The sequence below is a fragment of the Planococcus citri genome, chromosome 4, assembly GCF_950023065.1.
Source record: "Planococcus citri chromosome 4, ihPlaCitr1.1, whole genome shotgun sequence".
Taxonomy (NCBI): domain Eukaryota; kingdom Metazoa; phylum Arthropoda; class Insecta; order Hemiptera; family Pseudococcidae; genus Planococcus; species Planococcus citri.
In genome coordinates, this window is record NC_088680.1 from 33,091,752 (window position 1) to 33,105,165 (window position 13,414).

Below are 13,414 nucleotides of genomic sequence, written 5' to 3' on the forward strand. Positions count from 1 at the left end.
GTCTTCTTCTAGCTACCAGGTTAAAGAAAAATGTATTAAGTGAAGTTGACGTTCATCTTGAAAATGTCGTGATAATGGGTTGAAATATTCGAGGTTTTGGTAAATGTTATGACGATCGCTGATACTTGACTCGTAAAAAATGATCGAAAAAATATTAAAATTCGATGAGTATCGTTGAATGTGTTGGAACAGTGTCAAAATTTCACATTTTTTAACATTGTTGTAACGTCTTGATAGTCTCATCGAAAGGATTAAAGTAGATGTGGGAGTCGCTGTACATTATCTTGAGTTATGTTGTGCCGAAATTGTTGCCAATTGCATACTTTGAATCGATGAAGAAATATTCGCAATCTCTGGATTTGGAATCCGCGATCTGTGAAATCGACTTGTAGGTCAAAAAAATCGGAGAATTTCTGTGATAATCTCTATTTTCAAGAAAGTGAGCTACCAGAGTAATAATATTGTCAAATCCAAGAAATGAATGGATATTTGAATTTTGAACTCAGCTACTTCAAATTAGTAGGAACTAACGTCACACCGTATTTTCGTAATCATTTTTCGAATTTTTTGCCAAAATTTTGGGGATAAAGATAAAAGGATGCTAAAATATTTGAACTCAGCCTAAGAAACGACGCGCCACTTGTCATTTTCAATATTTTGGAGTTTTGTTTGCGCTCAAAGACGTTTATGAAAAGGTACAGAGGGGTCAGAACAAATATAAGTCAATATTAGGACTCTGTGCCATTTCGCTAGACCATCGAAGGGAAAAATCTGCACGCAAATCCATCATTTTCCATCTAATATTGTGCGATTTTTGCTGGTTCAATAGTTCAATACTCGTCATTATTTTAATGACCCGAACGTATGTACCTACATTTCGTCGAAATAATCCAAAAGTCTTTACACGTATCCATAGAAGCGTGAAAAGCTCCGATGCATCCGACTATCTATCTTTCGGTCGACTCGTCGTTCGTATTTTCTAATAAATTTACATCAACTTTATTCACAGCTTTGGGAAAACTCCCGCAAAAGTAGCTTAGTGCACACGTACTCTTCGTACCTCGTATGTGCGATGGAGCAAATCGAATTCAACTTCATTCGTATATCACCGCTGTTTCCTTATGGGTTAGGTATATACTCGCAGTACTGTCTGTAGCTACCTTTCCGAATTGAAAAACCACCATCATCTAATATTCCTCGACTCACGCTCCACTTCGTTTTCCTTCCTTCATTTCACGTACTGTACACTTTTGCAGCTCGATCGAAAACCCACCCCTGACCTCTCTCTCTCGTGTTGTCGGTATTTTTTCACGACGAAATAAATTGCTCGGTTTTTAATTGATTAGGGACGATTCCCAGAAGATTTTTCTCCGTTATACGAGTACGTACGTACCTTGCTGCCATATTCTGCGAGAATTGTCGAAGTGCTATAATGCATACTAGAGGTACACGAGCCAGGATTCCATGTAAGCAACACGTGCTCTTTGACCTATTTGTTAGCCCCGACAGCGACGTTGTCGTCATCGACGACGACCCAAGACGGATTCGCGTATTCGTTCAAATTTTGCCAATAACATTATCCTCTATAGATTTTACCGTAGTTTTACTACCATGTACGTAAATTTTTACTCGATTCGTTCGTTTTGTGGTTGTTTTATTTCGCGTGCGATTTTCTATATAATGTATCGTTATAATAGCACCTAAAAAAAAGTTGTATATTTTTATATTACGTAGTAACAACAGTGAAAAGACGCAGTTGCTGACACCATTGCGTGCCATAGAAATATAAATATATAAATTTAACGCTTTTTAGAATATATCAACTCGTTAGTATCCTCTCGTCATCTTTCTCTTCGTGATCGCCATCAGTACCATAGACACAGTCACAGTCGTTTCCCAAAAGTAAACCTGTCGTGGTTCTTTCGTATGCATGTGAAAATGAACGAACGAAAACAATTACCAAATTGGAAAAATTACCCTCGTGTCAAGGTGAAAAGCTCATGCGATTATGATTTTATATTTTTTGAGGAAGGTTTTAGTCGATTTTTATGACCTTTGTTGTAAAATTTCACCTGTGAGGATGTTGGAAGGTATAGAAAATATGAAGTTGTGAAACGATTTTTTTTTTGTTGAGAGATTCTACTTGAGTCGTAGGTTTTTTTATGTAATAGAGCGTCCAAAAATTGATAGAAAAGTTCCAAAAATACAATTTTCAATTTTACATCAAATTTCAATGTTTTTGAAACCAGTTCAGCGGTCTACAAATGAAACCAGGGCTGGAAAATTGAAAAATTAAAAAACCATTTTTCAAAAGCTGAAAAGAAAAATTTATGAAAATTTCAGTTTCAGTTTTCACCTTTTGTTTCAGTTTTCTAGCCCTGTTGTAATTTTCAACTAAGAATTTTTAGCCCAACCCAATTTTAGTTTCCCTTTCCTAAGCTCCCATTTTTCAAAAGATGTAGCAAATAAAATCGTTTTAATTATGGGAATTCCTTAAACTGTTGTTGCTCAACAATGTGATTAGCAGATCAAATTCTCGGTGGAGGAGGGGGAGAGATAAGGCATTCGACAATTCTGCCATCAAATCAGAATTTTCGCCTCTTTTTTGACAATTTTTGAAAATTGTGAAAAAAATTTACCAAAGTCGAATTTTTTTAGTAATTTTTTTCAAATTTTGAATTTTGCTCGATTTTTAGAATTTATCAGGAAAAGGAGTAGATATTTTCTGTTCGGGTTGCTCTGAAAAAAAAACTCGAATGAATTATTTTTGTTGGTACCCAAACAATCCACGTTCACAGTCTTCTTTCTTAATGCTTTTTTCCTACGAAAACGTTTTCCGAGGAAATAATTAAGTTTCTAAACTGACTCTAGAAATGTACCAGGTACAGCTCATTAAAAATCATTTGAAATACAGTAGCCATTTACTGTTAATGAAATAATGACTTACCCGATTGGAATCTTTTCGAGAAATGGAAACCACTTAAGTATGAGACTATTTTGATACTTATAACATAACTTATGTGAAATTTTAATCGAAGTGATATTTTTTCAAGAAAAACTGGTTGCATAATTCATTTTACTTTGTGAGAAAAGATGCGAGGAAAATTTTTTGTGTTGAAATGTGAATCATTTTTTCGGAATTTTGGCAGAAATCAACGAATCGGGTGAAGAAGGTGGAGGGAACAGTACGTTTAATTTATTCCAAGAAAGGGAAGGGTAAGCTGTATTTCACATCATAACAGTTTTTTGAAACTTGCCTTCGTTGGAAATTGAATGGAAAGCGCTTCCAAAAATGAAAATTTTTGTTATGATTGCGAAGTAATTTTTGGTATTTTTTTGACAAAATTGTCTTCTTTAAAAATTGAAGGAACCGTGTGTTCGAAAATTTCGAGGACGAACTGTGATTTTCAACGATAATTACTGCTTCTAGTCCTAGTTTCTTCAGTTATTTTTGAAATAAACAGTTTCCATGAAAGAACACATTAATTTGTTGTATGAGGTGTTCAGAAAACTGGAATTTGAAATGAATTTGAGGTGATTCACGATTCCTAGCATTTTGGAAAACGCAACAGAATTCATTTCAGGAGGGATTTCGACCAAATTCGGTGGAAACGTGCACTTTGAGTGAAAGTCGTCTAAAAAAATTTTTAGCTCCAGAAGTGCATCTGAAGGAAGAATGTAAACTCTCAAAGAAGAAGAATTTTCGAGAGAAAAAAATCGTGGATTTTTCTCAAAATGGTGGGCCCACTTTTTATGGATTTTTTCCTGAAAGTTGATGAATGTTGTGGAATGCAATGGTGTCAATTTTTGGTCATTATTGACAAATTCAAACACTTCGGAAAAATATTCAGAAATAATTTCAAATTTCTTACAGCTTTTTAAATTGGCAGTACTGACCAAAAACGGGCACCACTTTATTCCAAAATATTCCCCCCACTTGGATATGCCCTATCTTCCTCTTTCCATCTTTGAAAAAATATGTGCATTTTTTTGCGTTCTGAGGGTTTGTTTCTTCTCTAGAATTGGATCTCATCGTCTTACACCGAAAAACCTATGCTTATTTGCTGGTTCACTTCATTTCAAAATTTTTTTGTTTCGAATTCCAATCATTGCGCCTTCAATTTGCAGAACTGAATTGGGCATGAAAAAACTGAATAAAAACTGTAGGTTAGGTACAATAAATTACTCTTTGAGGTGATTCATTTGCGAAGGCACAGTATTGTTTGTATCGGCGATGAACTTTTCTGACCGTTGTTGCCTCGTAAAAACGAAGTGGTCAAGTTCACGTCATGCAGCTCGCGTGCGAAAAAAATCGCCTTAAAAAACCATATGGAACAGCGAACATGAACGAAACATTCCGCCTACGATATCGAAATCCACTCGCCTTCTGCATTGGAGTTATTGCAAAAAATTCTCTTCCGATTAAGCAATCGCCTCCGCTGGCGCTGCGGCCCATGTTGCTGCTCCTGCGGCACGAACGGCCGGCCTGTGACCGCATCCACTACACGCGGTCCAACATGATACGTAAGTCAGCATATACGAGAGTGTACTACGTGCACAGTTAGAATACCACCGAAAGGTAGATCGGAGCGGTATGAGGCAAAGTGAGGTGAACGTATTTCTACATTATATACCTGAATTCTGGTATTCGGATGCAGGTAGAGTAAGCAAGAGAGCGACAGAGACGGAAAGATGGAAGGCAGTGCGTAATTCGCGTACTGGCGTTACGCTGGTTCACCTTCATCGTAGAGTCGTCCTCGACTACCCTCTTTGCCTATTCTGTGATAAAGATTTGTTTACGCATTTGTATACTAACTCGCGTTGTTGCTGCGCGCCGCCGTTCTTGCCTCGGGCGTTTGGCGGCGTAGGGCCCCAAGAGACTTGATGTGTGCTTGTGTGAGTTGCATGGAATTCGACATATCCGCATACCAATCGAATCGCTAACGAATTTGTAGCAATGGATTCCGCCAGCGCCACGCCACCATCCCCAGTCTCAGCAACGTCGGATTCTTCTCTCGTATACGAGTAACTTGATGGATTTCGTTTAACGTTTATATAGTTACGTGTGGTTGTGTGGATTCTCTTCAGCCTGTGGTTGCGATTATATTTCTGCCAGCATCTTTCTTATATGTATGCTTGGAATACCTGTACCTCTTGTCCATCTTTTAGGAATTTTGCACGACCTCGCTGCTGTGTTGTTGATGAATTAAAAGCAAATGACTCGTCTGCGAGAATATGCGCGTTCTGAGGAAAATACTCAACGATGACGAAATTTTCAACGTACAGGACCGGAACATACGTGGCTGTGGAAGTGTGGACTATTCCGGTAAACATCGGTATTGTTCCCGGATTCCTCTTTGGCAATTTTGGCCATTCTTTTCCTACATTATACTTGGGTAATGGATTAGCCCAACGTGACACGACACAACGCCAGTTGTAATTCGATAATTGCCATTAATTACCGTTTAACTGGACTGTGCGTTGGTTTAAGTGACTGGCGTGTACTTGTAAGGTATTACTTTACCTTGCGCTGATCTGTTTGTGCAGTGTATCGAGCAGTGAATCATATTACGACGTATTAAATCGCCTTGTTTAACTAGTTTTTTGTTCAAAAATACAATAATTTTTCGTGTAGTGTACGTTGTTAATGTTGCTATAAGGTGAAGTGTGAGTGATGAGTATAGGAGTAGAAGAAAATGGCCCGGAAAAATGGTAAGTTTGAATGTAATTGTTTGTCTGGATGGTTTTTCGTTATTGTGTGTGTAGGTTATAGATTGTTCGTTCGTACGTCAGTGCGGCTGCTCAGGTCTTTGTTTCTGGTTTTCATTAGATAGAGCTATTATTTTCTAAAAATGATTTTGCAGGTATTGACTATATTTTCAAAGATTCTGTGAGGGGACTCTGGAAATTTTAGATTTGTATCAACTCTGTCTGTGTAAATCACGAGAAAAAAATGTTACGATTTTGGTAACGAATTCTGCAAACATCACAAATGAGATTTTGATTGGAAAATTACGACAGAATGTCGTAATTTGGAATTTAAAATTTGTTGAAAACTTGTTTAGGTTCTCAAAAGACGATCTAATATGGGTTTAAAACTTATAAAGTGAAAGTTTTATTTAAGTCGTCAAAAATCGAAGATTTTCATGGGTACTTGAAAAGTTGATTTTGGTTCGATGTCAAAAAGTGTCATTTTTTTAAAGCATGAAAAAGCGTCAACTTTTCCGGGTATCTAACAGGTAGTGAAAGTAGTGAAGAAGTAGTAAATTTAGTCAAAAAGTAGTGAAAAAATGAAAAAATTCAAATGCGTTCTTTTTTTTCGAAGTTCATTCGATTGTGTTATTAATTTTGATTGAAATTTAAAAAATATTCTGTGTACAAATTATCTTCCAATTTCAATTTTTTAATTTTTTTGAAAATTTTCCTGAGAAAAATTTGACTTTGTTAATTTTTTTGTGTCGGTTGGGAGGGGGGGAGGGGTTGAGTGGAGAGCTTTCTAAAACTTGAGTTGAAAAAAGGTGGTGAAAAAGTAGTATTGAAAATACAAATGAACGAACTCGAAAAATAAAACATTTCAAAAACACAATGACAATTTGGCAAAAAAAAAAGGAAGATCTTTTCAACGATTTTCGTCAGTTTTGGCAGACAGGCTTTTTAGAGGATAGAAGGGAGGTGGGGTAGTCGTCGATTTTTTGAGCATTTTTTTATTCGGGAAAATGCATTTGGGGAAATTTTCAGGAACCCGAGTCTACTAGAAATGGTTTTAAGCCGTTTTGAAGCCTCCAGAATTTTATTTGGGAATTCCAGTTTTCCACAAAATTTTATTCAGAACTGTTCAAATGAACTTTGGCACTTGATTTTTCAAATTATCAATCAACTGGAGTTTCCATCTTTTTCATTTTTCACTACTTTTCAAGCAAAATTGCTAAAAATCACTACTTTTTCATTACTTTTACTACCGATCTTTAAAATCACGTTCAGAGTGTCTACCAGGTAGTGAAAAATGAAAAAATTTCCGCACAAGAAAAATTTTGTAGAAAATGGCTCATTTGTTGACTTTTTTAGAACTTGAATTACATATTTTTGAAAGCTTTTGCCCTCGCTTCGCTCGGGCTATTTGTTCTTCTTTTTCGTTATAAAACATTTATTGTTCAAATTCAAGAAATGTTCGAGGTTTCAATCAGGAAAATACTCCATTACCTCCTTCAAAAAACTTTTTTTTTTACTTCTTGAAACATGAATTTTTGAAAGCTTTCTTGGCCTCGCTTCACTCGGGCTCTTTTGCTTTTTTTTAAGTTTGAATTTTTTTTTAAATCATTTAAATTTTAAAATTTTGAAGCAAAAATAATAAACTTCCTCATTTATTATCCAAGAAAACAACGTTTTTATTACCCTCGAAATACTAATTTTCGATAGCTTTTTCGAAAAATTGGTATATTTTTTCCAAATGTTGTTCAAATTTTCCATTAATTTTTTTAATATTTTTTATTTTGTAAAAAAGTTTTTTATTCGTCCAATTTCATTAAAGTAACAAGAACCTTAAAGGTGAAAATAAAATGAAAAATTGAAATGACAAAATTATATTCTTGACATCCGTTTGCTTGAAAAAAATCTTGGAATGTTTGAAGACATTGGAAAAACGAAAAATTTTAATGTACATAAAATTTAGTCTCGTCCACCCCTTCCCCCGCTTGAAAAATCCCAGGTGTTTAAAAATGCCCTACCGAAGTCCTGCTTTTTCATTTTGAAATTTTGTTGAGCTATAGGCACCCTGAAAAATCACTGCTAAAAATTTTAAAAAAATATTTCATATTTGAAAGAATTTTACTCACGAAATAGTTCATTTGTAAATTTTTCGAATTCGCTCATTTTATATTTTTAACATGTACTCATGAGAAGTTGTAACAACTTGAATAAATGCAGCAGTAATTATAAAATTATCAAATTAATGAAAACGTGTACTTACTTAAATGTAGAAAAATTACAAAGTTCAAACCAAAAAAAATGAAAAATCGGATTTGTGGGAGGGGGGGGGGTAAAAATATTTTGAAAGGCAGTGATTTTTTTGAAAGGTAAGTGATTTTCGGCCAAAAAATTCGGGTAGACATCCTGTCATTATGTTCACTACCTGTAGACACCCTGCGTTAAGACTGTGTAAATTTTTCAATATCGACGATGATTGAATGATTTACGGGATGAAAAGGTTTAGACAAAGGTTTAGACTGAAAATAGTCATTTTTAGGCACCTACATATTTTCCAACGCTTACGAGTACGTAGGAAATTTCCTCAATTTTGTCACTTACATTATCAGCGTATCCAAAAAACAAATTCCCACGTAAATCTCCATCTTTCTTTTTCGCCTATTTTGTTATGTCTCTTGAAATGTAAATTATATTTTTGCAAATCTGCATTGACTCCGAGAACAGATTGATAAAAATAATCACCCTAGCTCGATAGCTCGTTGTAGGAGTAGGTATCTCGAGCACATAAAATTAATAATTCGTCTCAATTTCGTTGGCTTCTTTCACTCCACCAGTCTACCTACTTGAAAATCGGTTTTACTGGGTTTACGTAGAAAAGGCATAGCTCAAACTATACCTGGGTAGTAGAAGTTGTAGGTAAGGTACCCAGTTGAATAGTGTATGACAAACGTAGGTAGGTATACTATACACTGCTACAGTGTATAGGATGTTCCATTGAAGCGCGCCATAGTCTGATTAGATACCATATTGTAAAAGTAATAGAGTATTGTTACACCAACAACGATGCGGCGGAATCTCCGCTTCTCGTTCTTATTAATAATGAATGAACTTCAAATGAAGTACCGCGCGGTTTACCCTTTCTTCACGCTGATAGAGAGACACTCTCTCTCTATCTCGCTACAACGACGTGCGACGCGGTATTTCTATAGTAAATTTTTCAAGCCACAGAGAAGGAGGAAGAAGGAGTAAACTGCGATGTACATCTCGCTATACAAGCGAATATTGTCGCCCTATTAAAAAATCCTTCTCTTTGGCTGGCGCTTTTATATTGTTGGCGTACCGCGTATTTTACCGCGGCTGAGTACTTTTTTTTCAGTTTGAAAATCCGTTAATGAGTTTTCTCCTTAAAGCGCATTTTTTTCTTGTTTTTTCAATTTTTTTTTTCATTTCGCTGCAGGTTTCTGTGTATGTGTATTAGTCGACATATCGACGTGTACCAGTACCCTATATCTCTTATCACAGGGTATTCATCGTGTATGCATGTAGATGTACAACACATGCGCGTATACGAACTTGAACGGTCACACTTTGCAGATTTTGCGTCTTGTGGCCTTACGTGCATATAATAGAAAAACTTATATACGGTGTGTTCGGAGCTGACTCTAACTGATGGTTGAAATTCGATGCCAATGTGCATACAGCTGAGTGCCCTTATACGCGTTTTTGATCTACTATTTCAGCATCAGCGATCTCGATCCGCGAAAACCCACCAGGCTGCTTAGGCATTCGCAGGTTCGCACACATCGCATCGTATGTACATTGCTAGCTCACTATAGCCAGAGTTACACCTTAAACTAGGTCTTTGCCTTCGGGGTCGTTCCACTGTGTTAAGCACATGATACACCGCCACCTTCGTCGTCTCTTCGCCCGCTTCATATCAGTGTTCAGCAGTACCATTTTCATAATATCATTACCACATCACCGTCATTGGTCGCGGACTGCGGACATCAGCCTATACCGTATAGAATACGAGAGGAAAAAAAGTGCTATGAACGAGAGCAAACGAGAGAGAGGTAAAAATACGCGAGAACACGCCGAAAAAATTATTACATCGCACGTATGCATAGAAAAAAAAAGCCTCTCGGGCCATCTAACGTGTTCCTGTACTTAGCTTTTTATATTCGTAGATACACTTTTAGTATAATACCTATTCGAATTATATACGCATCATTCGTAACGGTCTTCGCTGTTCGGTGTCGTTGATGTCGTCGCATTCTTGTCATCGTTCATCGACGTATCTTTTTGGTAGGTTGCTCTGATATGTACGTATATTAAGCTGATGTAGTATAGATGGCTGAGGGAAAAATGAAAATATAATGTACATGTCCTGTACTCGGGGGGATCATTGTGTACGTATCAAAGTACGTGGCTCCTATGGCTCGGTCATGCACATGTCAGTATATTTCTCTATGCGTAGAATATCTCTATATTCTCTTTCTCGTGTTTCATCTATGCGTATGGGTACTGGAAGATGTACCTAACATGAGATGTTATTGAATACACGTGTAAGTAATGTCACCGCTGCTAGCACACTGCTTCTGTGTAATATTGAAATTTTGATAATGATGTATTCTTGAGGTGTATGTAAAATGCAGGAGCTCTAAATGATCACCTTGAGAACAAAAATGGGGAAAAAACTCGAACTTTGGGAAATTCCGTCGGATTTTTTTGCAGGGATTGTACTCGGTTACTTTTTAAGTGACCAAGTTACTTTTGTTTACTTTTTAAAAATGTTGGTCACTAAAAGTTACTATTTTCATTTCCTTTTTTTCAAAATTTTATCCAAAATTCTTCGAAAAAAAACATTGCTTTTATTGAAATGGGATCATTGCTTTTTCAGCGTTACGAATTTTATTTTTTCAGTTCTGATGATTTTTCTTTTGAAATGTACTCGAGTGTTTTCTAATTTCGACAGGTACATACAAGTTGATATTTTTGAATTCCTCGATGGTTTTTAGTGGATTTTCTCCTGTTTTGATTGATTTTTACATCTTGAATTTTGATGGTAATTGTTTTCTAGAATGATTTTTTCGCCTGAAATTTTGCCAAATTTTATCACCTTGAATTCTCTTGATTTTTTCATGAAAATTTTCCCTTGATCTTGTGTGATTTTATTGCTCAAATAGTCGTGATTTCTTCTTATTTCGGTTCGATGTTTTTTTTTTGAATTTTGTGAATTTTTTTCTTCGCCGATTGGAGAGTTTTCTTTTGAATTTTTGTAGATTTTCCCCTATTCTGACAGGTATGATTTTTTTGAATTTTTGCAAGTTCTCTTTTTCAAGTTTTTCGATGATTTTCTCGAAATTTTTATTATTTCCATAATTTTGTTTTGAATTTTATTGACTCGTTTTTCTGCATGAATTTTTGTTAAGTATTAATTTCAACGAAACTTTTTTTCTTGAATTTTTGAGATTTTTTATAAAATTTTCTCCTAATTTAGCCCCAAATTTTAGTAATTTTTTCTGCCTAAAGTCTTGCGAAATTCCCCTGTTCACAGATTTTTTCAAGTTTTTGAGAGTTTTTCGGGGAGGGGGGGAGGGATTTTGAGACTGATGGTTTTATTTGGAATTTTTTTGAGGATTTCTTGATTTTTTTTCAAGTTTTATTCTTTTGAATTCTCATAGATTTTATTTTACAATTTTTCGACGTCGATTTCCCTCAAATTTTCGTGTTTTCTGTAGTGTCTAAATTTTTGTGAAGCTTTTCGCAATTTAATCGTTGAATTTCGTGAGTTTTTTTTCAATTCTTGCGATGTTTTTTCTTTAATTTTAGTGCTTTTTACTAATACCTTGTTTTTTTTGGTGAAGTTTTTCTACTACTAGTCGAATTTTTATTCTGGAATTATTGTGATTTTTTTCAACTTTTTAAATTTTGACAAAACTCTGTTTTTTGGTTCATTTTGAATTTTGCTCTTGAGTTTTATTCTTAGGGATTTATGATTTTGATTTATTAAAAGAAGATCACGAAAAGGGTTTTCAACATTGTTTTTTGGCTATTTTTTTTCTCTCCAGATCTTGATCTTTGCTCTGCTGTCTGTTTTGGTCATCAATTTCAATTTCATCGTCTGTTTTCCATTTTTAAAATTTTTTTTGAGTCACCGTGTCAATTTTTGACAGTTTTGTTGGATGATTTTTTTTCTTTTTGAAGCAAGATACATTTTTTTGTATTCGAATTTTTAAAATTATTTTCACAAATTTTAATTCGGACTGCAATTTCCCTCCTTCCCCGCCGCCCTTTCCTGTTGATTTTAATAAGTTTCCCGTTTTAAAATAATTCTTCTTATTTTTATGGAATTTTCTTACAAATTATTGTTTATTGTTTCTCAACACTCGAATAATTTTTTTTTCATCAAATCCTCCCTTATGTCAACTTTTCTGCCATTTTACAATTGGTATTTTTGTGTTTAATTTTTTGAAATGATTTTGAAATAAGATTGAATTTTATTCCTCCTTGTTTCGAAAGACTTCTCCCTCTTCTTTTTCGATTATGTTTCCGGAATCCAATATTTTTTTCGTGCTTTCTTTTTGCATTTTGATCTACGAGTAGTTTCCTTTCGAAATGTTAATAATTATCTTTTTTGAGCTTTTACTGTTTTTTTTTCAAAAATGGGTTTTATTCGAATGTTGATGTTTTTTTCTGTGTTTATTGAAAAAACTGCTATGAAAATTTTCGTTACGTTTCGTTTTTTTTTTTTTTTTTTTTGTAATCCAAAATAAAATGTAATGTTTTGTATGCATTAAAGTTTTTTGGTTGCAACTTTTTTTTTACATCAACATTTGTTTTTTGGTCACTTTTTCCGGCTTTTTTAGTTACTTTTTTGAGAAAAATTTGAGTACGATCCCTGATTTTGCATCATTTGAAGTATTTCAAACAATTTTCTCGCAGTAATATTTTTGATAGATTTTCATCTTTTACTCGATTTATTTAGCCAAGTACCTACTTTTGTAAAGTTCTGCACACGTTTCAAGAGTTTTCATATTTAAATTTTTTTGAACGAATTTTTGCATACTCGAATGTGGAAAATGAAAATGACCCCTCCCCCTGCTCTTTTCTCTTTACTCTTCTAATCGATACAGGGTAAGGTAATTGTCATCAGATGAATTTAATCGCGTGAATACGATATCTAACCTAACGCGATGAATTGTGTTTTGGAATGTTATGAGGCTTGACGATGGCCGTTGATATACATCATGCACGACATTCACGGTTCATTCGAACTGTACTTCGCGATGCTGCGGTGATGATGGCGATGTACCTACAGTGTATACACAAATGGAGAGGAAATATTAAGAGAGAGAGAGAGAGACAAAGACAACGAAGACAAGAGGTGGGAAGAAGAGGAGAGTGAAATATAGTATGTAGGTACAATGTGCGTGGAGTAATTGTCCTGTGTAATAAAAAATTATTATATCGCGGGTTCAGTTCATACACAGAAAGAGGGTTTTATTGAAGCTGTCATTGACCGAGAGCTATAGAACAGTCCATAGAGAGTACAGACCGGATACTCAAATGAGTTGGAGTTTAGTGGCGCGGAATATTCATGCAATGCCATCATCCTGTAAAGCACTGGCGAAAGTTCCAAATTTGGCCATTTTAGAAAGGGAGATGTGAATTCACCCTTGGAATGGTTCATCTGTTTATGAATGAAGTA

General features: G+C 35.0%; 1 protein-coding gene across 6 annotated transcripts in view; it reads left to right on the forward strand.

Moving 5' to 3' along the window:
• The window catches only part of LOC135843216 (phosphatase and actin regulator 1-like), a 126,764-nt gene that overhangs the window by 19,270 nt on the left and 94,080 nt on the right, over positions 1-13,414 (forward strand). Inside the window, exon 1 of one of the 6 annotated variants that reach the window (XM_065361021.1) lies at positions 5,682-5,712. The exons of the other annotated variants lie outside the window; for them this stretch is intronic. Coding sequence (XP_065217093.1) covers positions 5,697-5,712 — 16 coding nt within the window. The 5' untranslated portion in view covers positions 5,682-5,696. Of the gene's footprint in view, positions 1-5,681; positions 5,713-13,414 lie in introns of those variants that run through there. 6 annotated transcript variants of the gene reach the window in all.